This window comes from Harpia harpyja, unplaced genomic scaffold (assembly GCF_026419915.1).
Source record: "Harpia harpyja isolate bHarHar1 unplaced genomic scaffold, bHarHar1 primary haplotype scaffold_55, whole genome shotgun sequence".
Lineage (NCBI taxonomy): Eukaryota > Metazoa > Chordata > Aves > Accipitriformes > Accipitridae > Harpia > Harpia harpyja.
In genome coordinates, this window is record NW_026293415.1 from 1,205,249 (window position 1) to 1,230,631 (window position 25,383).

General features: G+C 65.6%; 3 protein-coding genes and 1 long non-coding RNA gene across 4 annotated transcripts; all 4 read left to right on the top strand.

Moving 5' to 3' along the window:
* Nucleotides 1-822: 822 nt before the first annotated feature.
* On the top strand, nucleotides 823-3,600 carry LOC128138597 (uncharacterized). Its single transcript, XR_008234081.1, has 3 exons — nucleotides 823-941; nucleotides 2,805-2,956; nucleotides 3,569-3,600. It is a non-coding gene; the product is annotated as an uncharacterized LOC128138597 (long non-coding RNA).
* A 39-nt stretch (nucleotides 3,601-3,639) lies between these two features.
* Nucleotides 3,640-9,851, top strand: TGFB1I1 (transforming growth factor beta 1 induced transcript 1). The gene is made up of 13 exons (XM_052779769.1): nucleotides 3,640-3,655; nucleotides 3,782-3,889; nucleotides 4,168-4,264; nucleotides 4,453-4,555; nucleotides 4,644-4,784; nucleotides 5,123-5,296; nucleotides 6,153-6,234; nucleotides 6,483-6,631; nucleotides 8,662-9,083; nucleotides 9,125-9,239; nucleotides 9,281-9,395; nucleotides 9,437-9,551; nucleotides 9,593-9,851. Exons 1-9 carry the CDS (start codon nucleotides 3,640-3,642, stop codon nucleotides 8,926-8,928), a joined length of 1,137 nt encoding a protein of 378 aa, XP_052635729.1. The 3' UTR covers nucleotides 8,929-9,083; nucleotides 9,125-9,239; nucleotides 9,281-9,395; nucleotides 9,437-9,551; nucleotides 9,593-9,851.
* Nucleotides 9,834-12,561, top strand: LOC128138567 (uncharacterized). Its single transcript, XM_052779770.1, has 4 exons — nucleotides 9,834-9,900; nucleotides 10,474-10,867; nucleotides 10,921-10,990; nucleotides 12,460-12,561. Exons 1-4 carry the CDS (start codon nucleotides 9,834-9,836, stop codon nucleotides 12,559-12,561), a joined length of 633 nt encoding a protein of 210 aa, XP_052635730.1.
* Nucleotides 12,562-12,878: 317 nt separating this feature from the next.
* On the top strand, nucleotides 12,879-25,054 carry LOC128138568 (integrin alpha-M-like). The gene is made up of 30 exons (XM_052779771.1): nucleotides 12,879-12,916; nucleotides 13,051-13,153; nucleotides 13,235-13,338; nucleotides 13,457-13,521; nucleotides 14,418-14,520; nucleotides 14,709-14,839; nucleotides 14,942-15,093; nucleotides 15,183-15,336; nucleotides 16,359-16,509; nucleotides 16,580-16,653; nucleotides 16,768-16,897; nucleotides 17,790-17,938; nucleotides 18,020-18,160; nucleotides 18,246-18,452; nucleotides 19,228-19,358; nucleotides 19,442-19,599; nucleotides 20,217-20,371; nucleotides 20,467-20,598; nucleotides 21,390-21,463; nucleotides 21,556-21,697; nucleotides 22,244-22,351; nucleotides 22,440-22,519; nucleotides 22,592-22,669; nucleotides 23,693-23,774; nucleotides 23,880-23,987; nucleotides 24,109-24,189; nucleotides 24,269-24,484; nucleotides 24,537-24,620; nucleotides 24,752-24,862; nucleotides 24,971-25,054. Exons 1-30 carry the CDS (start codon nucleotides 12,880-12,882, stop codon nucleotides 25,052-25,054), a joined length of 3,525 nt encoding a protein of 1,174 aa, XP_052635731.1. The 5' UTR covers nucleotide 12,879.
* The last annotated feature ends 329 nt before the right edge of the window (nucleotides 25,055-25,383 follow it).

Genomic DNA, 25,383 nt, shown 5'->3' on the forward strand with positions numbered 1-25,383 from the left:
AGACCCAGGCGCGTGTCCCCCCCCCCCGTATCCCACGGACCCAGGCGCGTGTCCCCCCCGTATCCCATAGACCCACGCGCGTGTCCCCCCCCATATCCCATAGACCCAGGCATGTGTGTCCCCCCCGTATCCCATAGACCCAGGCGCGTGTCCCCCCCCATATCCCACAGACCCAGGCATGTGTGTCCCCCATATCCCACGGACCCAGGCATGTGTCCCCCCCCCCGTATCCCATAGACCCAGGCGCGTGTCCCCCCCGTATCCCATAGACCCAGGCATGTGTCCCCCCCCCCGTATCCCATAGACCCAGGCGCGTGTCCCCCCCGTATCCCACGGACCCAGGCATGTGTCCCCCCCCGTATCCCACGGACCCAGGCGCGTCCCCCCCCCATATCCCACGGACCCAGGCATGTGTCCCCCCCCGTATCCCATAGACCCAGGCGCGTGTCCCCCCCGTATCCCACGAACCCAGGCGTGTGTGTGTCCGTGTCCCCCCCCCCCCCATATCCCATGGACCCAGGCATCCGGGCCTGTTCCCTTCCCAACTCCAAGTCCCCTCCTTCTCCTCCCTCCCACGGACGCTGGCATCCGGGCCCCCCCCCTCCCCGTATCCCACGGACCCACGCATCCGCTCCCCCTCCCCGTATCCCACGGACCCAGTCATCCGGGCCCCCTCCGTATCCCACGGACCCCTCCGTATCCCACGGACCCTTCCGTATCCCACGGACCCCCCCCGTATCCCACGGACCCAGGCATCCGGGCCCCCCCCCCAGCCGCCTCGTATCCCGTGAACTCAGGCGTCCGGCCATTTCCCCCCCCCTTTTTTCCCTGGCCGGCACCCAAGCGTCCGGGTGCTTCCATACATGGGCACCGAGGGGCCCGCGAGGGGAGACGTCACGGCGTGGGGGGGCCGCACCCAGTCCCGGCCATGGACGACCTGGGTAAGAGTCGCACGCGTCCGGCCGGCCGACCATCGCCGTCGCCAGTCCGGCCATTCCCGGAGTTGGGAAGGCGGCGGGGAGGACGGAGATTGGGGGTCCGGATGCCTGGGACCACGGGTGGTGGGATGGGTGGGTGGTGGGATGTTGGGTACCGCAGAGGGCGTGGGTGCGGGGAGGGGTGGGTGCCCGGGCAACTGGGTCCGTGGTGGAGGGGATGGATGGGTGCTGGGACGCCTGGGTCCCTGGTAACTGGGTCCGTGGTGGAGGGGATGGATGGGTGCTGGGACGCCTGGGTCCCTGGTGGAGGGGATGGATGGGTGCTTGGGTCCCTGGTGCAGGGGACGGATGGGTGCCGGGACGCCTGAGTCCCCGATGGAGGGGATGGATGGGTGCCGGGACGCCTGGGTCCCCGATGGAGGGGATGGATGGGTGCCGGGACGCCTGGGTCCCTGGTGGAGGGCACGGATGGGTGCTTGGGTCCCTGGTGCAGGGGACGGATGGGTGCTGGGACGCCTGGGTCCCCGATGGAGGGGATGGATGGGTGCCGGGACGCCTGGGTCCCTGGTGGAGGGGATGGATGGGTGCTTGGGTCCCTGTTGCAGGGGACAGATGGGTGTTGGGACGCCTGGGTCCCCGATGGAGGGGATGGATGGGTGCTCAGATGCCTGGGTCTGTGGTGGAGGGGATGGATGGGTGCTCGGATGCCTGGGTCCCTAGTGCAGGGTATGGATGGGTGCTCGGATGCCTGGGTCCCTAGTGCAGGGTATGGATGGGTGCTCGGATGCCTGGGTCCCTAGTGCAGGGGATGGATGGGTGCTCAGATGCCTGGGTCCCTGGTGCTGGGGATGGATGGGTGCCTGGGTCCTTGTTGCAGGGGATGGATGGGTGCTCAGATGCCTGGGTCCCTGGTGCTGGGGATGGATGGGTGCCTGGGTCCTTGTTGCAGGGGACGGATGGGTGCTTGGGCACCTGGGTCCCTGGTGGAGGGCATGGATGGGTGCTTGGGTCCCTGGTGGAGGGGACGGATGGGTGCTTGGACGCCTGGGTCCCTGGTAGAGGGAATGGATGGGTACCGGGACGCCTGGGTCCCTGGTGGAGGGGATGGATGGGTGCTCGGATGCCTGCATCCCTGGTGGAGGAGATGGATGGGTGCCAGGACGCCTGGGTCCGTGGTGCAGGGGATGGATGGGTGCTTGGATGCCTGGGTCCCTAGTGCAGGGGATGGATGGGTGCTCGGATGCCTGGGTCCCTAGTGCAGGGGATGGATGGGTGCTCAGATGCCTGGGTCCCTGGTGCTGGGGATGGATGGGTGCCTGGGTCCTTGTTGCAGGGGACGGATGGGTGCTTGGGCACCTGGGTCCCTGGTGGAGGGCATGGATGGGTGCTTGGGTCCCTGGTGGAGGGGACGGATGGGTGCTTGGATGCCTGGGTCCCTGGTAGAGGGAATGGATGGGTACCGGGACGCCTGGGTCCCTGGTGGAGGGGATGGATGGGTGCTCGGATGCCTGCATCCCTGGTGGAGGAGATGGATGGGTGCCAGGACGCCTGGGTCCGTGGTGCAGGGGATGGATGGGTGCTCGGATGCCTGGGTCCCTGGTGCAGGGGATGGATGGGTGCTGGGACTCCTGGGTCCCTGGTGGAGGGGATGGATGGGTGCTCGGATGCCTGGGTCTGTGGTGCTGGGGATGGATGGGTGCCGGGACGCCTGGGTCCCTGGTGGAGGGGATGGATGGGTGCCTGGGTCCCTGTTGCAGGGGACGGATGGGTGCTTGTGCACCTGGGTCCCGGATGGATGGGTGCTCGGACACCCGGCCCCCCCCCCCCCAGACGCCTGGGTCCCTCACCCCCCCCTCGAACCCCCAGACGCCCTCTTGGCCGACCTGGAGACGACGACGTCGCACCTCGCCCGGCGGCCGGTGCTGCTGACGGACCCGCTGGGGGGGTTGCCCCCCACACACCCGGCCTCTACCCCCGCTGGGGACCCCCCCCGGCCACCCCCACCCCCCTATGGCCCAGTGAGCTCGGGGGGCGTGGGACCGTGAGGGACCCTGGGGACGTTGGGCAACGCTGGGGGCTTTGGGGACACAGAAGACCTCGGGGGGCCATAGGCGTATGGGGGGGGCTGGGGGACATGGGAGGACCTTGGGGACACTGCGGGGGGGGGCTTGGGGGCGTGGGGCTTTGGGGGTGCTGGAGACTTTGGAGACCTTGGGGATGTTGGGGGACGTTGAGTGGCTTTGGGACACTGGGGCCACGGGGGGCCGCCGGGGGTCTTGGGGACATGGGGGGGCTTTGGGGATGTTGGGGACTTTGGGGACATGGGGGGGCTTTGGGGATGTTGGGGACTTTGGGGACACGGCGGGGGGGCTTTGGGACATGGGAGGGGGTTTGGAGGACTTGGGGACCTCGGGACCATTGAGGGGGCCCTGGGAGCTTATCCGGGGGACACGGAGGTTGGAGGTGGGGGACAGTGGGGTTGGGGACCCCCCCCCCCCTGGGCTGGGGACAATGGAGACAGCAGGGGCGAGGACATTGGGGACACGGAGACCTCGAGGACCCCGGGGTTGGGGACGTTGGGGGTGACGGCATCCCAGGTCCCCATTAACCCCCAACACGCCGGTCCCCAGGCGCCAGGGGGGGACACCGAGCAGCTCTACAGGTACGGGGACCTTGGGGACCTGGAGGAGATGTTGGGGACATGGGGGGGGGACAACGTGGGGGGGGGGGGGAGATTTGGGAGGGCAGGATAGAGGGCTGGCATGGGGGGGGGGGGCTGTGGAGAGGACCTTGGGGACACAGAGGCGATGTGCCACCCCCCCCCCCGTGTCCCCGTCCCCCAGCATGGTGCAGAAGACGCGGCCCCCCCCGGCCCCCCCCGGGTCCCCCCGGTTTGGGAGAGCTCGACCGGCTCCTCCGCGACCTCAACGCCACCCACAGTTCCATCGCAGGTACCCCAACCCTGCCGCCCCCAAACCTTCCCAGGGACCCCAAAATCACCTCTGCCTGCCCCAACCCCCCCCCTCCGGGCACCCCAAAAGTCCCCAGAGCACCCCAAAAGTCCCCGGAGCACCCCAAAACTCACCCTGGACACCCCAAACCCCCTCACCTCCTGCCCAAATCACCCTGGGGATCCCCAAAAATCATTCTGGGCACCTCTAAAATCACCCTGGGAACCCCCCAAAACCTTCTGGGGGACTCCAAAACTGGCCATGACCCCCCCCCCCAGATGAGATCCTGGCCCAGTTCCCCCCACTGAAGACTCCCGAGGGGGTGAAGAAGAAGGAGGCGGCGGATGAGGCCGAAGTCAGAATATCCCCCTCCTGGTGAGTGCGTGTCCCCCAGGGCGGGGGGGGGGGGGACGACGACAGCACCCCAAAATGGAGTTACCCTCAGGTGTACCCCAAAATGGGGTTACCCCCCATCAGTTGCACCCCAAAACGGGGTCATCCCCAATTACCAGCCCCCCCTGGACCCACCCCAAGCCTCTCCCTGCCCCCCCCCCCCCCAAAAGCAGCTCGGGGACCCCCCCAGTGCCCCCAACCTCGGCAACCTCGGCCACCCAGGAGCTGGACAAGCTGATGGCCTCGCTCTCCGACTTCCACCTCCGCCGCACCGTAAGTCCGAGGGATTTCAGGATGCGTCCCCCCCCTCATCTTACCCTGCACCCCCATAACTCTCTTTTTCCCTTCTTCCCACCCGCAGCCCCCCCAAAAAAAGGGGGTTCCCGAGGAGGGGAACCTGGACTCGATGCTGGTGCTGCTGCAGTCAGACCTGAGCCGCCAAGGGGTCCCCACGGGGGCGAAGGGGGTTTGTGGGTCCTGCCAGAAGCCCATCGCTGGGAAGGTGGGTTTTGGGGTACCCCTGGAGGGGGGGGGGGGCAGGGAGGAAAAAGGCCGGAGGTGCCTGGTGTTGTACCCCAAAGTCGGGGTTCCTTGTGGGTGTCTTCAAACGGGGCTGCCTGTGGCTGTGCCCCAAAGTGGGGGGTCCTCTGGTGTACCCCAAATAGGGTTAGCTTCGTGCGTGGCCTAAACTGGGGGCGCGCCCCAAAAACGGGGCTACCCCCAGCCAGCTGCACCCCCAAAACAGACCTCACCCAAGCGGGACCCCAAAACGGGGTGTCATCCCTTGGGACCCCCCCCCCTCTTTTTTTCCTTCTCCCGCCTTCCCCCCCCTCCCCGCAGGTGGTGAGGGCTTTGGGGTGCGCCTGGCACCCCGAGCACTTTGTCTGCGCCCGCTGCGGGGGGGAACTGGGGGGGGGCAGCTTCTTCGAGAAGGATGGAGCGCCCTACTGCCCGCGGGACTACGGACGGCTCTTCTCCCCCCGCTGCGCCCGCTGTGCCCAACCCATCCTCGATGTGGGTCGGGGGGACCGTGGGGAGGGTGGTCCTGGGGGCAAGGAGACCTTTTGGGGGGGGCTCGGGGGGGTGGTGGGACCCCCTGGGGTGGTGGGAGCCCTTTAGGTGTAGTGGGACCTTGTGGGGTGGCCTGGGGGGGGGGGAGGGACCTTCTGGGGGGGCCGTGGGACCTTGGGGGGGGACATGGGGTGCTTGTGGGGTGCGTGGGGGCATCGTGGGGTGATGTGGGGGGGGGTGGGACCTCCTCGAGTGCAGTGGGACCTTGTGGGGGGCCATGGGGTGCATGGGGACATCGTGGGGTGATGTGGGGGGTGGTGGGACCCCCTCGAGTGCAGTGGGACCTTGTGGGGGGCCATGGGGTGATGTGGGGGGTGGTGGGACCCCCTCGAGTGCAGTGGGACCTTGTGGGGGTGCGTGGGGTGATGGGGGGGGGTGGGACCCCCTCGAGTGCAGTGGGACCTTGTGGGGGGCCATGGGGTGATGTGGGGGGTGGTGGGACCCCCTCGAGTGCAGTGGGACCTTGTGGGGGTGATGTGGGGTGTGGTGGGACCCCCTCGAGTGCAGTGGGACCCTGTCGGGGTGCGTGGGGTGATGTGGGGTGTGGTGGGACCCCCTCGAGTGCAGTGGGACCTTGTGGGGGGCCATGGGGTGATGTGGGGTGTGGTGGGACCCCCTTGAGCGCAGTGGGATCTTGTAGGGTGCCCTGGGGGCAATGGGACCTTCTGTGGGGCCGTGGTAGACTCATGGGATGTGGGGGGGGGGGGCATCATGGGGTGCAGTGGGACCCCCCGGGGCGGAGTGGGACCTGGGGGGGGGGGGGGGGCTGGCGGTGACATCCCCGTCTCCCCCCATGCAGAAAATGGTGACGGCGCTGGACAAGAACTGGCACCCGGAGCACTTCTGCTGCGTCAAGTGCGGGCAGCCCTTTGGCGAGGAAGGTGGGTGGCCCCCGTGTCCCCTCCCGTGTCCCCTCCCGTGTCCCTGCCGTCTTCCCGTGGCCCGATCCCACGTCCCCGCATCTCGCCATCCCCACGGTGGTCCCACCACCGCCCCCCACGTCCCCGGCTCTCTCCTTCTCGATCTCGGTCTCGCCCCCACGGTCCACGTCCCCCACATCTCGCCGTGGCCCCACGCTTCCCCCGTCCCCGCGCCGTCCCCTTCCCACCATCCTTTTGGCGTCCCTCAGGTTTCCTGGAGAAGGACGGCCAGCAGTACTGCCGCCAGGACTTTGCCGAGCTCTTCTCCAGCCGGTGCCAGGGCTGCGGGCGGCCCATCCTGGAGGGCTACATCGCTGCCCTCGAGGGGCTCTGGCACCCCGAGTGCTTCGTCTGCCGGGTGAGACCCCTGCCACCTCCATGTCCCCACCTCCCCAATCCCTGATGTCCCCACATCCCACGTCCCCACCTCCCCAATCCCTGATGTCCCCACATCCTTACCTCCCTGGTCCCTGATATCCCCACATCCCACGTCCCCACCTCCCCAATCCCTGATGTCCCCACATCCCACGTCCCCACCTCCCCCGGTCCCTGATGTCCCCACGTCCCCACCTCCCCAATCCCTGATGTCCCCACGTCCCCACCTCCCCCGGTCCCTGATGTCCCCACATCCCACGTCCCCACCTCCCCAATCCCTGATGTCCCCACATCCCACGTCCCCACCTCCCCCGGTCCCTGATGTCCCCACGTCCCCACCTCCCCAATCCCTGATGTCCCCACGTCCCCACCTCCCCCGGTCCCTGATGTCCCCACATCCCACGTCCCCACCTCCCCCGGTCCCTGATGTCCCCACGTCCCCACCTCCCCAATCCCTGATGTCCCCACGTCCCCACCTCCCCCGGTCCCTGATGTCCCCACATCCCACGTCCCCACCTCCCCAATCCCTGATGTCCCCACATCCCACGTCCCCACCTCCCCAATCCCTGATGTCCCCACATCCTTACCTCCCTGGTCCCTGATGTCCCCACATCCCACGTCCCCACCTCCCCTGCTCCCCGATGTCCCCACATCCCACGTCCCCACCTCCCCTGCTCCCCGATGTCCCCACATCCCACGTCCCCACCTCCCCTGCTCCCCGATGTCCCCACATCCCACGTCCCCACCTCCCCCGGTCCCTGATGTCCCCACGTCCCCACCTCCCCAATCCCTGATGTCCCCACGTCCCCACCTCCCCCGGTCCCTGATGTCCCCACATCCCACGTCCCCACCTCCCTGGTCCCTGATGTCCCCACATCCCACGTCCCCACCTCCCCCGGTCCCTGATGTCCCCACGTCCCCACCTCCCCAATCCCTGATGTCCCCACGTCCCCACCTCCCCCGGTCCCTGATGTCCCCACATCCCACGTCCCCACGTCCCCACCTCCCCAATCCCTGATGTCCCCACGTCCCCACCTCCCCCGGTCCCTGATGTCCCCACATCCCACGTCCCCACCTCCCCAATCCCTGATGTCCCCACATCCCACGTCCCCACCTCCCCAATCCCTGATGTCCCCACATCCTTACCTCCCTGGTCCCTGATGTCCCCACATCCCACGTCCCCACCTCCCCTGCTCCCCGATGTCCCCACATCCCACGTCCCCACCTCCCCTGCTCCCCGATGTCCCCACATCCCACGTCCCCACCTCCCCTGCTCCCCGATGTCCCCACATCCCACGTCCCCACCTCCCCCGGTCCCTGATGTCCCCACGTCCCCACCTCCCCAATCCCTGATGTCCCCACGTCCCCACCTCCCCCGGTCCCTGATGTCCCCACATCCCACGTCCCCACCTCCCCAATCCCTGATGTCCCCACATCCCACGTCCCCACCTCCCCCGGTCCCTGACGTCCCCACGTCCCCACCTCCCCAATCCCTGATGTCCCCACGTCCCCACCTCCCCCGGTCCCTGATGTCCCCACATCCCACGTCCCCACCTCCCCAATCCCTGATGTCCCCACATCCCACGTCCCCACCTCCCCAATCCCTGATGTCCCCACATCCTTACCTCCCTGGTCCCTGATGTCCCCACATCCCACGTCCCCACCTCCCCAATCCCTGATGTCCCCACGTCCCCACCTCCCCCGGTCCCTGATGTCCCCACATCCCACGTCCCCACCTCCCCAATCCCTGATGTCCCCACATCCCACGTCCCCACCTCCCCAATCCCTGATGTCCCCACATCCTTACCTCCCTGGTCCCTGATGTCCCCACATCCCACGTCCCCACCTCCCCTGCTCCCCGATGTCCCCACATCCCACGTCCCCACCTCCCCTGCTCCCCGATGTCCCCACATCCCACGTCCCCACCTCCCCTGCTCCCCGATGTCCCCACATCCCACGTCCCCACCTCCCCCGCTCCCTGATGTCTCCATGTCCCCACGTCCCCGTCCCCAGGAGTGTTTCGCGCCCTTCGTGGGGGGCAGCTTCTTCGAGGACGGCGGCCACCCCTACTGCGAGCGGCACTTCCACGCCCGGCGGGGCTCGCTGTGCCGAGGCTGCGGGGAACCCATCGCCGGTCGGTGCGTCACCGCCATGGCCCAACGTTTCCACCCCGAGCACTTCGTTTGTTCCTTCTGCCTCCGGCCCCTCTCCAAGGGCACCTTCCAGGAGCAGGAGGGCAAGCCCTACTGCCAGCCGTGCTTCCTCCGCCTCTTCGGGTGAGGCCACCGTGGCCCCCCCGCCCCCCCCCAGCCCCACCAATGGTGCCCCGTGGTGTGGGGTGCCCCACAGAGGTCCGACGGACACCCCACGACCACCACGAGAACGTCCCACCGGCGCCCCGTTGCGTGGGGTGCGCCATTGAGGTGGTCTTCAAGGTGCCCCGTGGGGTGCTCGGGGGGGATCTGGCACTCTTGAGGTGCCCCGTGGGTGTGGGGTGCCCCACAGAGGTCCGACGGACACCCCACGACCACCACGAGAACGTCCCACCGGCGCCCCGTTGCGTGGGGTGCGCCATTGAGGTGGTCTTCAAGGTGCCCCGTGGGGTGCTCGGGGGGGATCTGGCACTCTTGAGGTGCCCCGTGGGTGTGGGGTGCCCCACAGAGGTCCGACGGACACCCCACGACCACCACGAGAATGTCCCACCGGCGCCCCGTTGCGTGGGGTGCGCCATTGAGGTGGTCTTCAAGGTGCCCCGTGGGGTGCTCGGGGGGGATCTGGCACTCTTGAGGTGCCCCGTGGGTGTGGGGTGCCCCACAGAGGTCCGACGGACACCCCACGACCACCACGAGAACGTCCCACCGGCGCCCCGTTGCGTGGGGTGCGCCATTGAGGTGGTCTTCAAGGTGCCCCGTGGGGTGCTCGGGGGGGATCTGGCACTCTTGAGGTGCCCCGTGGGTGTGGGGTGCCCCACAGAGGTCCGACGGACACCCCACGACCACCACGAGAACCTTCCACGGGTGAACCACTGCATGGGGTGCACCACTGGGGTGGTTGTGAAGGTGTCTTGGGGTGCTTAGAGGCTTCACGCACGACACCCGAGGTGTGCGATAGTCTAGGGTGCCCCATAGAGGTCAAATGGGCACCCCATTACCACCCTATGGGTGCCCCACTGGATGGGGTGCTCCATGGACGTGGTCGTGGAGGTGGCCGGGAGCCTCACATGGGGGTCCGTCACCCCTGAGCTTCCCCGTGGTGTGGGGTGCCTCGTAAGTACCCCACGGTTGGGGGGGGGGGGTCCCATGGGTGCTCCACGGTGCACCCACAGATCTGGCCGTGGACTTGCCCCGTGCCATGGGGCGACCGCGGATCCGGCCCAGGACTTGCCCCACAGCGTAGGGTGGTCTCTCTCTACGTGGTGCAGGAAGCATTGGGGGGCACTGGTGGTCCCAGTGGGGTACTGGGGGCACTGGGGGCCTCCGTGGGTTGCACTTGCTCTTTGCTTGCACATGCCAAAGCCTTTGTATTTGGGGGGGAGGGGGATGAAGGGTGGTTGGGGGATCAGTGGGTCAGGTTGGGGGTCTCTGGGGTAGGTTATTGGTCTGGGGGGGTACCTGGAGAAGGTTGGGGGGCAGTTGGAGGGTCTACGCAACCGTTGGTGGGTCTGAGGGGGTCTCTGGGGAAGGTCGGGAGGGTCTATGGGACCAGTTGAGAGGCAATTGTGGGTCTGTGGGGTAGGCTTTGGGTCTGGAGGGATCTATGGGGCAGGCTTTGGGTCTGGAGGGATCTATGGGGCAGGTTGGGGGGGAATAGGAGGTCCCGGGTAAGTCAGGGGGCAGCTGTGGGTCTATGAGGCAGTTTGGGGAGCACTTGGGAAGGTCCATGGGGCAGTAGGGGGAGGATCTACGGGGCGGTTTGGAGGATCTGTGGGGCGGTTTGGAGGATCTATGGGGTGGTTTGGAGGATCTATGGGGCGGTTGGAGGATCTATGGGGTGGTTTGGAGGATCTATGGGGCGGTTGGAGGATCTACGGGGCGGTTTGGAGGATCTATGGGGCGGTTGGAGGATCTACGGGGCGGTTTGGAGGATCTATGGGGCGGTTGGAGGATCTACGGGGTGGTTTGGAGGATCTATGGGGCGGTTGGAGGATCTATGGGGCGGTTTGGAAGATCTACGGAGCTGTCTGGATGATCTATGGGGCGGTTGGAGGATCTATGGGGCGGTTGGAGGATCTATGGGGTAGTTTGGAGGATCTATGGGGCGGTTGGAGGATCTATGGGGTGGTTGGAGGATCTACGGGGTGGTTTGGAAGATCTACGGAGCTGTCTGGACGATCTATGGGGCGGTTGGAGGATCTACGGGGTGGTTGGAGGATCTACGGGGTGGTTTGGAGGATCTATGGGGCGGTTGGAGGATCTATGGGGCGGTTGGGGGGGGGAACGCAGCACCGGGCGCACGCGGCTGAACGTGGACAATAAACACCCGCAGCACAACTGCATCGTGTGGGGTGAACCCAACCTCCCCGGCGCCCATTTTAGGTCCATTTCACCCCCTTCCAGCTCAGTTTCACCTCGGTTTTGGGTCAATTTCCCCCAGTTTTGGGTCAGTTTCACACTTTTGGTGCCGTTCCTCCCATTTTTGTGTCCATTTTGCCCATTTTTCATACCAATTTCACTCCCTTTGGGGTCAGGTCGGGTCCATTTTGCCTCCTTTTGGGGTCAGTTTCACCTCCTTTGGGCCCATTTCACCCAGTTTTGGGTCAGTTTCACACTTTTGGTGCCGTTCCTCCCATTTTTGTGTCCATTTTGCCCATTTTTCATACCAATTTCACTCCCTTTGGGGTCAGGTCGGGTCCATTTTGCCTCCTTTTGGGGTCAGTTTCACCTCCTTTGGGCCCATTTCCCCCAGTTTTGGGTCAGTTTCACACTTTTGGTGCCGTTCCTCCCATTTTTGTGTCCATTTTGCCCATTTTTCATACCAATTTCACTCCCTTTGGGGTCAGGTCGGGTCCATTTTGCCTCCTTTTGGGGTCAGTTTCACCTCCTTTGGGCCCATTTCACCCAGTTTTGGGTCAGTTTCACACTTTTGGTGCCGTTCCTCCCATTTTTGTGTCCATTTTGCCCATTTTTCATACCAATTTCACTCCCTTTGGGGTCAGGTCGGGTCCATTTTGCCTCCTTTTGGGGTCAGTTTCACCTCCTTTGGGCCCATTTCACCCAGTTTTGGGTCAGTTTCACACTTTTGGTGCCGTTCCTCCCATTTTTGTGTCCATTTTGCCCATTTTTCATACCAATTTCACTCCCTTTGGGGTCAGGTCGGGTCCATTTTGCCTCCTTTTGGGGTCAGTTTCACCTCCTTTGGGCCCATTTTCCCCAGTTTGGGGCCATTTACACTCACTTTGGTGCTAGTTGTCCCAATTTTGTATCAATTTCCCCCCCTTCGGGGTCAATTTCACCAAATACGGGCTATTTTTCCCCCGCTCTGGAGGTCATTTCACCAAATTTTGGGTCCAGCTTGCCCACCGCGGGGCCAATTTCACCCACTTTGGGGCTATTTCACGTGGGTTTGCGTCTTTTTCCCTATCTTTTGGGGTCAATTTCATGCCATTCCTACAATTCCACCCTCTTCTGCCTCAGTTTCCCCCCCCTTTTTGCATCACTTTCACTCCCTTTCAGCCATTTTCCCCCCTTGGGGGATCCATTTCACCCAATTTCTGCTAATCTCCCCCCAATCCGGGGTCAATCCCATGGGACGCCCCTATCCCCGGGACCCAACTATATGACACCCCCCAAACCCCCCCCCTCCACCTCGCAGGAGAACCCCAGCACGTCTGTGGTCCCAAGCATCCGGGGGATTATTACGGGAACGTTCGGGCCCCATACGTGTGGGTTTGCCACCGGCCGCCCCCGGCTATAAATAACCCCAACCGCTTCCTGCCACCCATGGGTGCTGCGGGGTCTCCGCCTGGGGGGGGGACACACACGGCTAAATTGGGGTCATGCCCCATTTGGGGGTGCAGGTGATTGGGGATAACCCCTTTTTTAGGTTGCGCTTGGTTGGGGGTAACCCCAATTTTGGTGGGGGTTGACCCCGTTTCGGGGGGCGCAGCTGGCTGGGGTTAACCCTTTTTGGCGTGCAGCACGCCGTGGGTGTCCGTGTCCCCCCCCCTTCTCCCCACAGCCCCACCGCTCCACCCCTCTCACTTCTCCTTCTCAGCACCCTGGGGTGGCCGCCATGCACCCATGGGTGCTGCTTGCAGTGCTCTGCGCAGGTGGGTGCAGGATGCCCGCGTCCCCTGGGGGGAAATGGGGGTCCCGGGGTCCCTGGGGGGGGTGTTGAAATATTGGGGGGATGGGGGTTCCCAGATGCCTGGGTGTCCCCCACCCCGCCGTTCCCCCCCCCCAGGGCTGCCCCCCACCCTCGGCTCCAGACTGGATGAGGCATCGGCGATGGTTTTTCGGGACGCGGGGGTGTCCTTCGGGCACAGCGTGGCCCAGGTCGACGGCGGGTAGGTGCCTCCTCCGTTCACCCTTGGGTGCCCCCTTTTCCCCCATGGGACACCCCCTAACCACCACCATCACCACCCTAGGGTGCTGGTGGGGGCCCCCCTGGAGCCAGGAGGTGCTGGTGAGATGGGACGGGTCTATCGGTGCCAGTTTGGGACTGGGAGATGCCAGGGTGTCCCCATCACTGGTAGGATGCTGGGGTGTCACCCCTAGACGCCTGGGTCCCCCAGGAGGGGTGTGGGGGTGGAGGGGGGGGGCAACCCAGATGCCAGGGTCCCCCATCATGCCCCTCTGCCCCCCCAAAGCCCCTCCGGACGTGACCTTCATGTCTCTGGGCCTGTCCCTGGCAGCCCACGGATCCCAGGTCCTGGTGGGTCCCGTCTCCGTCATGATGGTCGGTGGGGTGGCAAAGGTGGTGATGGGGGGGGGGGACTCTGGGGAGGTGGGTCCAGCACCCCCAGGGAGGGGGCCCAGTGGGGTCTCCTGAGCTCTCTTGGGGTCTGCTGGTGTCTCTTGGGGTCTCTTGGGATCTACTGGGGTCTACTGGGGTCTGCTGGGGGCTCCTGGGATCTCTTGGGGTCTACCAGGCTTCTGTTGGGGTCTACTGGTGGCTACTGGGGTTCTGTTGGGGTCTTTTGGGTTCTGTTGGGGTCTGCTGGGGGCTCCTGGGGACTCTTGAGGTCTACTAGGGTCTATTGGGATCTACTGGGGGCTACTGGGGTCTGCTGGGGGCTGCTGGGATCTCTTGGGGTCTACTAGGCTTCTATGGGGGTCTGCTGGGTTCTACTGGGGGCTCCTGGGCTTCTGCTGGGGTCTTTTGGGTTCTGTTGGGGTCTGCTGGGGACTCTTGGGGTCTACTAGGGTCTGTTGCGATCTACTGGGGGCTGCTGGGGACTGCTGGGGGCTCCTGGGATCTCTTGGCATCTACTAGGCTTCTATTGGGGTCTACTGGGGGGCTCCTGGGGTTCTGTTGGGGTCTTTTGGGTTCAATTGGGGTCTGCTGGGGGCTCCTGGGATCTCTTGGGGTCTCCTAGGCTTCTATTGGGGTCTGCTGGGGGCTCCTGGGGTTCTGCTGGCGTCTTTGGGGTTCTACTGGGGACTCTTGGGGTCTATTGGGATCTACTGGGGTCTCCTGGGGTCTCCTGGGGTTCTGTTGGGGTCTACTGGGGTCTCTTGAGGTCTACTGGGAGCTATTGGAGAATATTGGGCTCTATCGGGGCCTGGGGGGGTTGGGGGAACAAGGCGTCACCCTGTCTTGGGCCACAGGCATGCGGCCCCACGGCGCGGAGGGCCTGTGGGGTGAACGTGGAGCTGCGGGGGCTCTGCTTCCTCCTGCCTGCTGGGAACACCCTGACTGCCCCCCTGCCAGGTAGGGGGGGGGGGGCCCAACATTGGGGTGAGGGGTCCTACGGGGTAAGAAAAGCCTGACCCTGGGGTAGATGGGCTCTATGGGGTGGAGAAGACCAGACGCAAGGGTAGATGGGTCCTACAGGGTCAAGCTGTGCATCTTTCCTCCGCCACCCCCCCGTTTCTCCCCCCCCCCCCCCCCCGGCTCAGATTGCCCCGTGAAGGCCTCTGACATCGTCTTCCTCATGGACGGTTCAGGCAGCATCAGGACCTCTGACTTCGAGAGGATGAAGACCTTTATCATCCAGGTCATGAGGCGCTTTAAGAGCACTGACACTCGTGTAGGTGCCACCCCTCCCAGGGCTGGGTCCCAGGCACCCATGGGTGGCCTGATCCTGCCCCAGCACACGTCCTCCCTTCCCCCCCCCCCCCCCCGCCGCCAGTTTGCCCTCACGCAGTTCTCCACTACAACCACCACCCATTTTGACTTCGCCACCTTTGCCCGCTTGTCCCCGGCGGAGTGGGAGAAGGAGGTCCGCCTCATCACGCAGAGAAGAGGCCTCACCTTCACAGCCAGCGCTATCCAGACCGTGGTGTAGGTCCCACCCTCAGACCCATCCTGCTCCCTCTCCGCTCCTCGGGGCCACCCCATCGTCCCGCGATAACCGTCCCTTCCATCGCCAGGAGGCAACTGTTCACCCTGAGGAACGGAGCTCGGAAAGGCGCTCACAGGATCCTCATTGTGGTGACGGATGGGCAGAAGTTGGGGGACACGCTCGACTATGGACAGGTCATCGCTGAAGCAGAGCGCGCAGGGATCATCCGCTACGCAATTGGGGTGAGCAAGTGCTGTCTAAACATCTCCATCCATTTTTCCATCCATTTCCAAACATCTCCATCCATCCACCTCCAAATATCTCCATCCCTCCACCTCCAAACATCTCCATCCACCTCCAAACATCTCCATCCATCCACCTCCAAACATCTCCATCCATCCACCTCCAAACATCTCCATCCCTCCACCTCCAAACATCTCCATCCACCTCCAAACATCTCCATCCATCCACCTCCAAACATCTCCATCCATCCACCTCCAAACACCTCCATCCATCCATCTCCAAACATCTCCATCCATCCACCTCCAAACATCTCCATCATTCCACCTCCAAACATCTCCATCCATCCACCTCCAAACATCTCCATCCCTCCACCTCCAAACATCTCCATCCATCCACCTCCAAACATCTCCATCCATCCACCTCCAAACATCTCCATCCATCCACCTCCAAACATCTCCATCCCTCCACCTCCAAACATCTCCATCCATCCACCTCCAAACACCTCCATCCATCCACCTCCAAACATCTCCATCATTCCACCTCCAAACATCTCCATCCATCCACCTCCAAACACCTCCATCCATCTCCAAACATCTCCATCATTCCACCTCCAAACATCTCCATCCATCCACCTCCAAACACCTCCATCCATCCATCTCCAAACATCTCCATCATTCCACCTCCAAACATCTCCATCCATCCACCTCCAAACATCTCCATCCATCCACCTCCAAACATCTCCATCCATCCACCTCCAAACATCTCCATCCCTCCACCTCCAAACATCTCCATCCACCTCCAAACATCTCCATCCATCCACCTCCAAACATCTCCATCCATCCACCTCCAAACACCTCCATCCATCCACCTCCAAACATCTCCATCCATCCACCTCCAACCATCTCCATCCGTTCTATTCATGTCTGTCCGTCCCTCCCGCTCCAGACACCCGCCCGCCCATCCCTCCTTCCCTCCCCGAACCTCTCCGTCCCTCCCGACACCCATCCTGCTCTGACCACAGGTGGGCAGCGCCTTCGTGGATCCGGATGCCGTAGAAGAGCTCCACACCATCGCCTCCAAACCCAGCGAGGACCACGTCTTCCGGGTGAACAACTTTGACGCCCTGCAGGGCATCCAGAACCAGCTGCAGGAGAAGATCTTCGCCATCGAGGGTACCGGGGGGCCGGAGGGTGGCTGGGGGGGGGCAGCCGGTGCCCCCCGCTCACCCCTGCCTCCCCCCAGGCACCCAGTCTGCCGACAGCAGCTCCTTCCAGCTGGAGATGGCCCAGGAGGGCTTCAGCGCCCTGCTCACCCCCGTAAGTGTCCCCCGGCCACCCGAGACCGTCCCCATGCCCGTGGGGTGTCCCCGGGGCAGGACTGACCGCTCTCCCCCCCCACCGCTGTCCCCCTCCCTGACTTTCCTGGTGCAGGAGGGGCCCGTACTGGGAGCGGTGGGCGCCTACGACTGGTCCGGAGGGGTCTTTGTCTACGGCAGAAGCGGGGAGACCACCTTCGTCAACGTGTCCCGAGCGGCCGGGGACATGAACGACGCCTACTTGGGTACGGGCTGCCTGGGACAGGGATGGCCGGGTCCCCGCCGGGGTCCCGGGGGTGGTGGTGTCCCCTGTGAGGGTCCTGGGGCTGTCGGTGTCCTCGTGAGGGTCCCCAAGTGGGGCTGGGGAGGTTGGGTTCCCATGAGGGTCTCGGGGACGTGGGTCCCTGGCGAGGGTCCCCGCGAGCATGCCGGGGACAGTGGCGTCCTCACGGGCGTCCTGGGGATGTCGGGTCCTTGCAAACGTCCCCGTGAGGGTCCCGGGGATACTGGTGCCCCCATGAGGATCCTGGTGCCCCCGTGATGATCCTGGGGATACTGGTGCACCCATGAAGTCCTGGGGATACTGGTGCCCCCATGAGGGTCCTGGGGATACTGGTTCCCCCATGAAGGTCCTGGGGATACTGGTGCCCCCATGATGTCCTGGGGATGTTGGTGCCCCCATGAGCGTCCTGGGGATGTTGGTGTGCCCATGAGCGTCCTGGGGATACTGGTGCGCCCATGAAGTCCTGGGGATACTGGTGCCCCCATGAGGATCCTGGGGATACTGGTGCCCCCATGATGTCCTGGGGATACTGGAGCCCCCATGAAGTCCTGGGGCTACTGGTGCCCCCATGACGATCCTGGGGATACTGGTGCCCCCATGATGTCCTGGGGATACTGGTGCCCCCATGAGGATCCTGGAGATACTGGTGCCCCCATGATGTCCTGGGGATGTTGGTGCGCCCATGAAGTCCTGGGGATGTTGGTGCCCCCATGAGGATCCTGGTGCCCCCATGAGGATCCTGGGGATACTGGTGCCCCCATGATGTCCTGGGGATGTCAGCATCCCCGCACGGCTCCCGGGGCCGCTGGCACCCCCGGGAGGCTCCCCCGCTGACCCCCCCCCCCCGTGACCAGGCTATGCGGCCGAGTCCCTGTCCCTGGCGGGCAGGCGGGCGCTGGCGCTGGGGGCCCCCCGCTACCGCCACGTTGGCCGCCTCCTCCTCTTCCACCGCCGCGGCCCCCGGGCTGCCTGGGAGCTCCTGGCCGATGCCACGGGGCCGCAGGTAAGTGTGGGGCCACGGGGAAGGGGGGACGGGGAGGGGGGGGGACCCCCCAGCCGGCCCCATGGCCGCTTCTCCCTGCAGGTGGGCTCCTACTTCGGGGCGTCCCTGTGCGCCCTGGACCCCGACGGGGACGGCTCGGCCGAGGTGGTGCTGGTGGGGGCCCCCACGTTCTACGGGGCTGGCAGCGGGGGCCGCGTGGCTGTCTGCACCCTGAGGCCGAAGGTAGGGGACCCCCCACCCCACCCCACTCCCACCTCGCCCCGGGGTGGGCAAGGGGGGGTACCCAGCGGCTCGTCCCCCCCCCCAGGGCGGCCGGTTGCGGTGCCAGCAGATGCTGCAGGGACAGCCCGGCCACCCGTTGGGGCGCTTTGGGGCCAGCCTGGCTCGTCTGGGGGACGTCGACGGGGACCGGTGGCCCGACGTGGCCGTGGGGGCCCCGCTGGAGGACGAGGAGCGGGGGGCCGTCTACATCTTCCGCGGGAAGCAGGGAGGCGTCGCCTCCCAGTACGGCCAGGTGAGACCCCCGCTGCCCCTGGTCCTGGGGGTGGGGATGTCCCAGGTCATGGGTGCCTGCTGGGTGACGGAGAGGTGGTGGGTGCTGGAGAAACCTTGGATGCTGGAGGCGTCCTGGGTGGTGGAGATGTCCTGGGTGCTGGAGATGCCTTGGATGGTGGAGGCATCTTGGGTGGTGGAGATGTTCTGGGTGCTGGAGGCATCCTGGGTGCTGGAGATGTCCTGGGTGCTGGAGGTGCCTTGGGTGCTGGAGATGTCCTGGGTGCTGGAGGCATCTTGGGTGGTGGAGATGCCTTGGGTGGTGGAGGCATCCTGGGTGCTGGAGATGCCTTGGGTGGTGGAGGCATCTTGGGTGGTGGAGGCGTTCTGGGTGCTGGAGATGTCCTGGGTGCTGGAGATATTCTGGGTGGAGGAGATGCCTTGGGTGGTGGAGGCATCCTGGGTGGTGGAGGCATCTTGGGTGGTGGAGGCGTCCTGGGTGCTGGAGATGTCCTGGGTGCTGGAGATATTCTGGGTGGAGGAGATGCCTTGGGTGGTGGAGGCATCCTGGGTGCTGGAGATGTCCTGGGTGCTGGACACACTCTGCGTGCTGAAGGCATCGTGGGTTCTGGAGGGGGTCTTGGGTGATGAAGACATCTTGCGTGCTGGAGATGCCCCGGGTGCCCAAGACGTCCTGGATGCTGGAGACCCTCCGGCTCCTGAAGATGTCCCAGGTGCTGGGAAGATCTTGGGGGCCAGAGACGACTCACCCACTCGGGCACCTCTGTCTCCCCCAGCGCATCTCAGGTGCCCGGTTCTCCAGCGGGCCACGCTATTTTGGCCAAGCCATCAGCGGTGGCCAGGACCTGACGGGGGACAGGCTGCCGGACGTGGCCGTGGGCGCCCAGGGACAGGTTCTGCTGCTCAGGTGCGCCCGGGGAACCCACCTGGGACCTTCCACGGCCTCGACGCAGTGGCCACCGCCAACCGCCCTCTGGTCGTCACCACCAGGTCTCAGCCGCTGCTCAAGATCCGCGTAACGGTGACTTTCCAGCCCCAGGAGATCCCAGCGTCCGCCTTTGACTGTCAGGAGGAGGAAGTGCTCAAGGGAGAAGTGGCCAAGGCTAAGATCTGCTTCCTCAGCACCAAGAAAACCCCTGACAACTTTGGTGAGACCTCCTACATGTCCATCTGGACCCCCAAAGCATGTGCAGGTGTCCCCAAGACCCCCCAGATGTGTACACGGACCCCCCCCAAGCCGCCTCCTCATGTTCTCAAGACCCCCAGAAGTCCATCTGTCCTCCCAAAGCCCCTCCAGGTATCCTGAAGACCCCCAGAAGCCCACGTGGCCTCCTAAATCCCCTCCAGATGTCCTCAAGACCCACCAGAAGCCTGCCTGGCCTCCCAAAGCCCCTCCAGATGTCTCCCGAGCCCCCCAGAAGCCCACGTGGGCTCCTAAACCACCTCCAGATGTCCTCAAGACCCACCAGAAGCCTGTCTGGCCTCCCAAAGCCCCTCCAGATGTCTCCCGAGCCCCCCAGAAGCCCATGTGGGCTCCTAAATCCCCTCCAGATGTCCTCAAGACCCACCAGAAGCCTGTCTGGCCTCCCAAAGCCCCTCCAGATGTCTCCCGAGCCCCCCAGAAGCCCACGTGGGCTCCTAAATCCCCTCCAGATGTCCTCAAGACCCTCCGAAATCCATCTGGCTCTCCATCTTCCCCTTTCCCACCATCCCCGAGGGCTGCCAGGGACCCCGGCCACCCACCTTCCGCTCCCTTTCCCCGCAGGCAGCCAGCTTTCCACCACCCTCCGGTACCAGGCGGCCCTGGACCCCAGCCGGGCAATGGTCCGGGCCGTCTTTGCCGGCGGCGCCGCCGTCCGCAACGGGACCCTCCGACTGGGCGTCGGGCAGAGGTGCGAGACCTTAGGCATCGCCTTCACGGTGGGTGTCGGGAAAGGTCCCGGCGGGGCGGTCGGGGGGCGGCGCACCCCACGGCACCGGCCTGGGGGACACGGTCGTGTCTCTGTGCTGGGCAGGGGTGCCCCCAGGACACGCTGACCCCCCTGGTGCTGCGCCTCACCTACGATGCCACGGGAGACCCCATCGGGGTGGCCGGGGGCCTGCGGCCAGCCTTGAGCGAGGACTCGGTGATGGTGGCCGTGGGCACGGTAGGGGCTTGGGGGCACCCCACGGCGGCGGCGTTGGAGGGGAGCGGTGGTGGGCTGTGGGGTCGGGGGGGTGTGGGTGGACGGGAGGGCGGAAGGACAGAGGGATGGAGCGGTGGGATGGCTGGGAGGGCGAGAGGCAAGAAGGACAGACGGATTTGTGGACAGAAAGGAGGTGGGATGGACGGGAGGGCGAGAGGCAAGAAGGAGAGACGGATCCGTGGACAGAAAGGAGGTGGGATGGACGGAAGGGCGAGAGGCAAGAAGGACAGACGGATCCATGGACAGAAAGGAGGTGGGATGGATGGGAGGGCGAGAGGCAAGAAGGAGAGACGGATCCGTGGACAGAAAGGAGGTGGGATGGATGGAAGGGCGAGAGGCAAGAAGGCGAGACGGATCCGTGGACAGAAAGGAGGTGGGATGGATGGAAGGGCGAGAGGCAAGAAGGAGAGACGGATCCGTGGACAGAAAGGAGGTGGGATGGATGGATGGACGGAAGGGAGGATGGGAGGAACCAAGGGAAGATGGGAGGAAGGGAGGATGGAGAGATGCACGGGAGGAAGGACAGAAGGACGGGTGGCTAGGTTGGGTGGAAGGAAGGACACAAGGACGGACGGAAGGCCGGCTACGTGGAAGGACATCCGTGCATGGGGAGGGCTGGAAGGCTCTAGGAGAGCCAGGGTGGGTGGGCAGATGGACGGACGGCTGGCTGAGGGGTGGGAGGATGAAGGAGAGGAAGGCAGCCGGCCGGCCGCGGGGGGACGGACGGACGGACGGACGAGGCGTCTCCTCAGCTGCCCTTCGAGAAGGACTGCGGTGAGGACAACGTCTGCGTCGACGACCTCCAGATCTCCTTCAACTTCTCAGGGTAGGTCCCCCCGTTCCCCGTGTCAGGGGACACCCGTGGGTGCTGGGGTCTGTCCCTGCCTGCCCCCACCTCTCTCTGTCCCCCCCCCCCAGGCTGGAGACCGTTGTGGTGGGGGTGACCGACGTGGTGGACGTCACCGTCACCCTCCGCAACCGCGGGGAGGACTCGTACGGGACCACCGTCCAGCTGCATCACGCCGAGGCCCTCTCCTACCGCAAGGCTGTGGTGCTCCAGGTACCCCCCCCCCAAATCCTTCAGAGCCTAGAAGACCCCCCAGAAGTCCCCAAGACCCTCCAGAAGTGCATTTGGCCTCCTAAAGCTCTTCCAGATGCCCTCCAGACTAGCTACAAGTTCACGTGGATGCCCAGCTCCCCTCCAGATGTCCTCAAGATTCCCCACAAGTCCACGTGGCCTCCTGAACCCTCTCCAGATGTCCTCTAGACCCCCAGAAGTCTATCTGGCCTCCCCAAATCCCCCCCCAGATGTCCTCCAGATCCTCCGTAGGCCCACGTGGGCTCCTAAACCTTCTGCAGCTCTCCTCACGATACCCAGAACCCATCCAGATGTCCTCAAGACCTCCCACATACCCACTCGCCCACCCCACGCCCTTCCAGGTGTCCCCCAAGCCCTCCAGAAGTCCGTGTGGCCTCCTAAACCATTCCAGATGTCCTCCAGACCACTCAGAAGCCCGTCTGGCCTCCAGATGTCCCCTGACCCCCCCCAGGTTGTCTCGCCCACCACCGTCCCCACCCCTGACACCCCCCCCGGGGCCGTTCTCAGTCCTCCAGGAGATCCGCGTCCCTGCGCTGCAACTCGGAGCCGGCGGAGGGACCGCGGCGCAGAACCCTCTGCCTCGTCAACCACCCCATCTTCCGCCCCGGCGCCGAGGTAGCGGGGGTCCCCGGCGTCCCCCCGGGCGGGGGGACGTCCCCGCGAGGTGGGTCGGGGGCTGATGCCCAGGCGTCCCGTCCCGCAGGTCGTGTTCACCGTCACCCTGGACGTGCCCCACGGCGCGGAGCTGGGGGGGGTGCTGGAGGTGGTGGCCAATGCCAGCAGGTGAGGGGCAGGGGCGCAGGGTGGGGGGGGTGGGGGGGGCGAGGTGACCCCCGTCACCCCCCTCTGCCGCAGTGACAACGGGGCGCCGGGCGGCCGGGTGCAGCACGCCGAGATCCCGGTGAAGTACGGCGTCTTCCTCGTCCTCGCCAGGTACGGGGTGCCACCTCCCCGGGCCACCCGCTACCCCACCCGTGTCACCGGCCCCCCGGCCCCGTGTTCCCCAGGGTGCTACCAGACCCACATCTCTGGTCCCCAACGTGCCACCAGCCCCACGTCCCTCATCCCCAATGTGCCACCAGCCCCACGTCTCTGGTCCCCAACGTGCCACCAGCCCCACGTCCCTCATCCCCAACGTGCCACCAGCCCCATGTCCCTCATCCTCAACGTGCCACCAGCCCCACGTCTCTGGTCCCCAACGTGCCACCAGCCCCATGTCTCTGGTCCCCAGCATGCCAACCACCCCACGTCTCTGGTCCCCAACGTTCTACCAGCCCCACGTCCCTCATCCCCAACGTGCCACCAGCCCCACATCTCTGGTCCCCAACGTGCCACCAGCCCCACATCCCTCATCCTCAACGTGCCACCAGCCCCACGTCTCTGGTCCACAGCATGCCACCCACCCCACGTCTCTGGTCCCCAACGTTCCACCAGTCCCACGTCCCTCATCCCCAACGTGCCACCAGACCCACATCTCTGGTCCCCAACGTGCCACCAGACCCACGTCTCTGGTCCCCAACGTGCCACCAGCCCCACATCTCTGGTCCCCAACGTGCCACCAGCCCCATGTCTCTGGTCCCCAACGTGCCACCAGCCCCACATCTCTGGTCCCCAACGTGCCACCAGCCCCACGTCTCTGGTCCCCAGTGTGCCACCAGCCCCACATCCCTCATCCCCAACGTGCCACCAGCCCCACAGCTCTGGTCCCCAACGTGCCACCAGCCCCATGTCTCTGGTCCCCAGCATGCCAACCATCCCACGTCTCTGGTCCCCAACGTGCCACCAGCCCCACATCCCTCATCCCCAACGTGCCACCAGCCCCACATCTCTGGTCCCCAACGTGCCACCAGCCCCACGTCCCTCATCCCCAACATGCCCCCACCTCCCTAGTCCCCACCGTGCCCCTCCTGCGCCCTCCCCTCACCCCCCCACCGTGTCCCCTCTGGTCCCCACCAGCACCCCGGACTCCACCAAGTACGTCAACGTCTCGACCCGCGCGGGAGCCCCCACCAGTGCCCCCGTCACCCACCGCTACGAGGTGAGGGCTGGGAGGGAGGGAGGGGGCCCAGCCCGGACGCCCGGGTCCCCCGTGTCCCCCGTCACGCCGGGGGTCCCGTCCCCACCGTCCCCCTCCCCGCGGCAGGTGAAGATCTTGGGCCAGAAGGGTCTCCCCATCAACGTCACCTTCTGGGTCCCCACGGCCCTGGGGGGGACCCCGCTGTGGGACGAGCTGAAGGTGACCCCTGACCAGGTAACGGTGCGCGTCCCCCCCCCCCGCTGCCCCCCCAAAACGGCGGTGACCCCACAGCGGGGACAGCCCAGGAAGGGGTGGGGGGGGGTCCCCAAAACTGGGATCCCCCCCACCCCAGCAGGAGCTGGCGCAGTGCCGGGCGGTGGCCGAGCACCGGGGGGGCCCCCACGACCCCCAGCGCCTGCGGGAGCACCCCGTGCTGGTGAGTGCCGCCCCGGGGACGTGGGGCAGGGGGTGTCCCCAGCCCCACGTCACCCCTCTCTGTCCCCCCCACCCTCCAGGACTGCACCGTGGCCGCTTGCCGGGAGCTGCAGTGCCAGCTCCAGGAGCTGGACCCCCCCCAGTCCTTGGGGTTCAGCCTGGGGGGGACCCTGGCCCTGGGCTGGGTGGCATCGGTAAGGGGGCAGCCGGGGTGGGGGGGCATCCCCCCGGCCGGCCCGCGTGGAGGGGCAAACCGGGGCCGGGGAGGGTGCCGTGGGGCGGCGGGACGCCCCACGGCAATACCCTGTGCCCCACATCTCCCCCCCCCCACATGTCCCCCCCCCCCAGCCCAAGGTGGTCGTGCAGAGCTCGGCCCGGGTCCTCTACGATGTGGGGCGCTTCTGGAATACCGGGAGGGACCCCCAGCTCCAGGTGAAGCCCGGACACCTGGATTTTGGGGGGGGGGGGGGGGTCAGTGGGGTGGGGGTCCGGGCCACCCGTGTCCGTGGGGTGGGGGTCCCGTATGTTTGGGTCCCTTCCCCAGCCGCCCTCGGCTCCCGCAGGTGCAGACGGAGGTGGAACGCCTGGAGACCCCCAACCCGCTGCCCCTCATTTTGGGGGGCACCGTGGGGGGGCTCGTCCTGCTGGCTCTGGTGGCTCTGGTGCTCTACAAGGTGAGGGGGGGGGTCCTGGGAGACCCCCACCCACATGGGGTGGGGTATTCTCCTCTCCCCCACCCCAGACTCACATTCCCCCCCTGTTTTTTTGGGCCCCCCCCCCAGGTGGGCTTCTTCAAGCGCCGCTACAAGGAGCTCATGGAGGGCGACGGGACCCCCATGGCCCCCGGGGGTGACCCCCAGGGATGAGACGACCCCCCCGGGTTCCCCTTGGGGGGTCAACGGGGTGGGAAAAGGGGTTGCAAGGACACCTAGGTCCTCCCAAATTTTGGGGGGGGGGGTCATTCCTCTTTTCGCAGCCACCGATAAAGCCGTTTGCATGCTGGACCCCCGGTCTCAGCCTGAAGTGGGGGGCTGGGGGGGGGGGGTCACCCCCAGACCCATCGGTCCCCTCGTCACCCCCCTCGTCCCTCCCGAGGACCCAGATTTCCGCTCCCCCCCCCCTTATCCGGCCCCTCACCCTTCGCCTATGTCTATATTTAACTCCGGTCTATATTTAACACGTGCACCGAGCTGGG

Bases quoted from the DNA above. Each gene is read 5' to 3' on its own strand.
- LOC128138568 (XM_052779771.1), top strand. From the start codon at position 12,880: ATGCACCCATGGGTGCTGCTTGCAGTGCTCTGCGCAG. The intron at 24,621-24,751 runs GTGAAGCCCGGA...CGGCTCCCGCAG, and splicing joins GGAGGGACCCCCAGCTCCAG to GTGCAGACGGAGGTGGAACG. The intron at 24,863-24,970 runs GTGAGGGGGGGG...CCCCCCCCCCAG, and splicing joins TGGCTCTGGTGCTCTACAAG to GTGGGCTTCTTCAAGCGCCG.
- TGFB1I1 (XM_052779769.1), top strand. The intron at 4,265-4,452 runs GTGAGTGCGTGT...CCCCCCCAAAAG, and splicing joins GTCAGAATATCCCCCTCCTG to CAGCTCGGGGACCCCCCCAG. The intron at 5,297-6,152 runs GTGGGTCGGGGG...CCCCCCATGCAG, and splicing joins GTGCCCAACCCATCCTCGAT to AAAATGGTGACGGCGCTGGA.
- LOC128138567 (XM_052779770.1), top strand. From the start codon at position 9,834: ATGGACGTGGTCGTGGAGGTGGCCGGGAGCCTCACATGGGGGTCCGTC. The intron at 9,901-10,473 runs GTGTGGGGTGCC...GTCCCGGGTAAG, and splicing joins CACCCCTGAGCTTCCCCGTG to TCAGGGGGCAGCTGTGGGTC. The intron at 10,868-10,920 runs GTTGGAGGATCT...GTTGGAGGATCT, and splicing joins GTTGGAGGATCTATGGGGCG to ATGGGGTGGTTGGAGGATCT.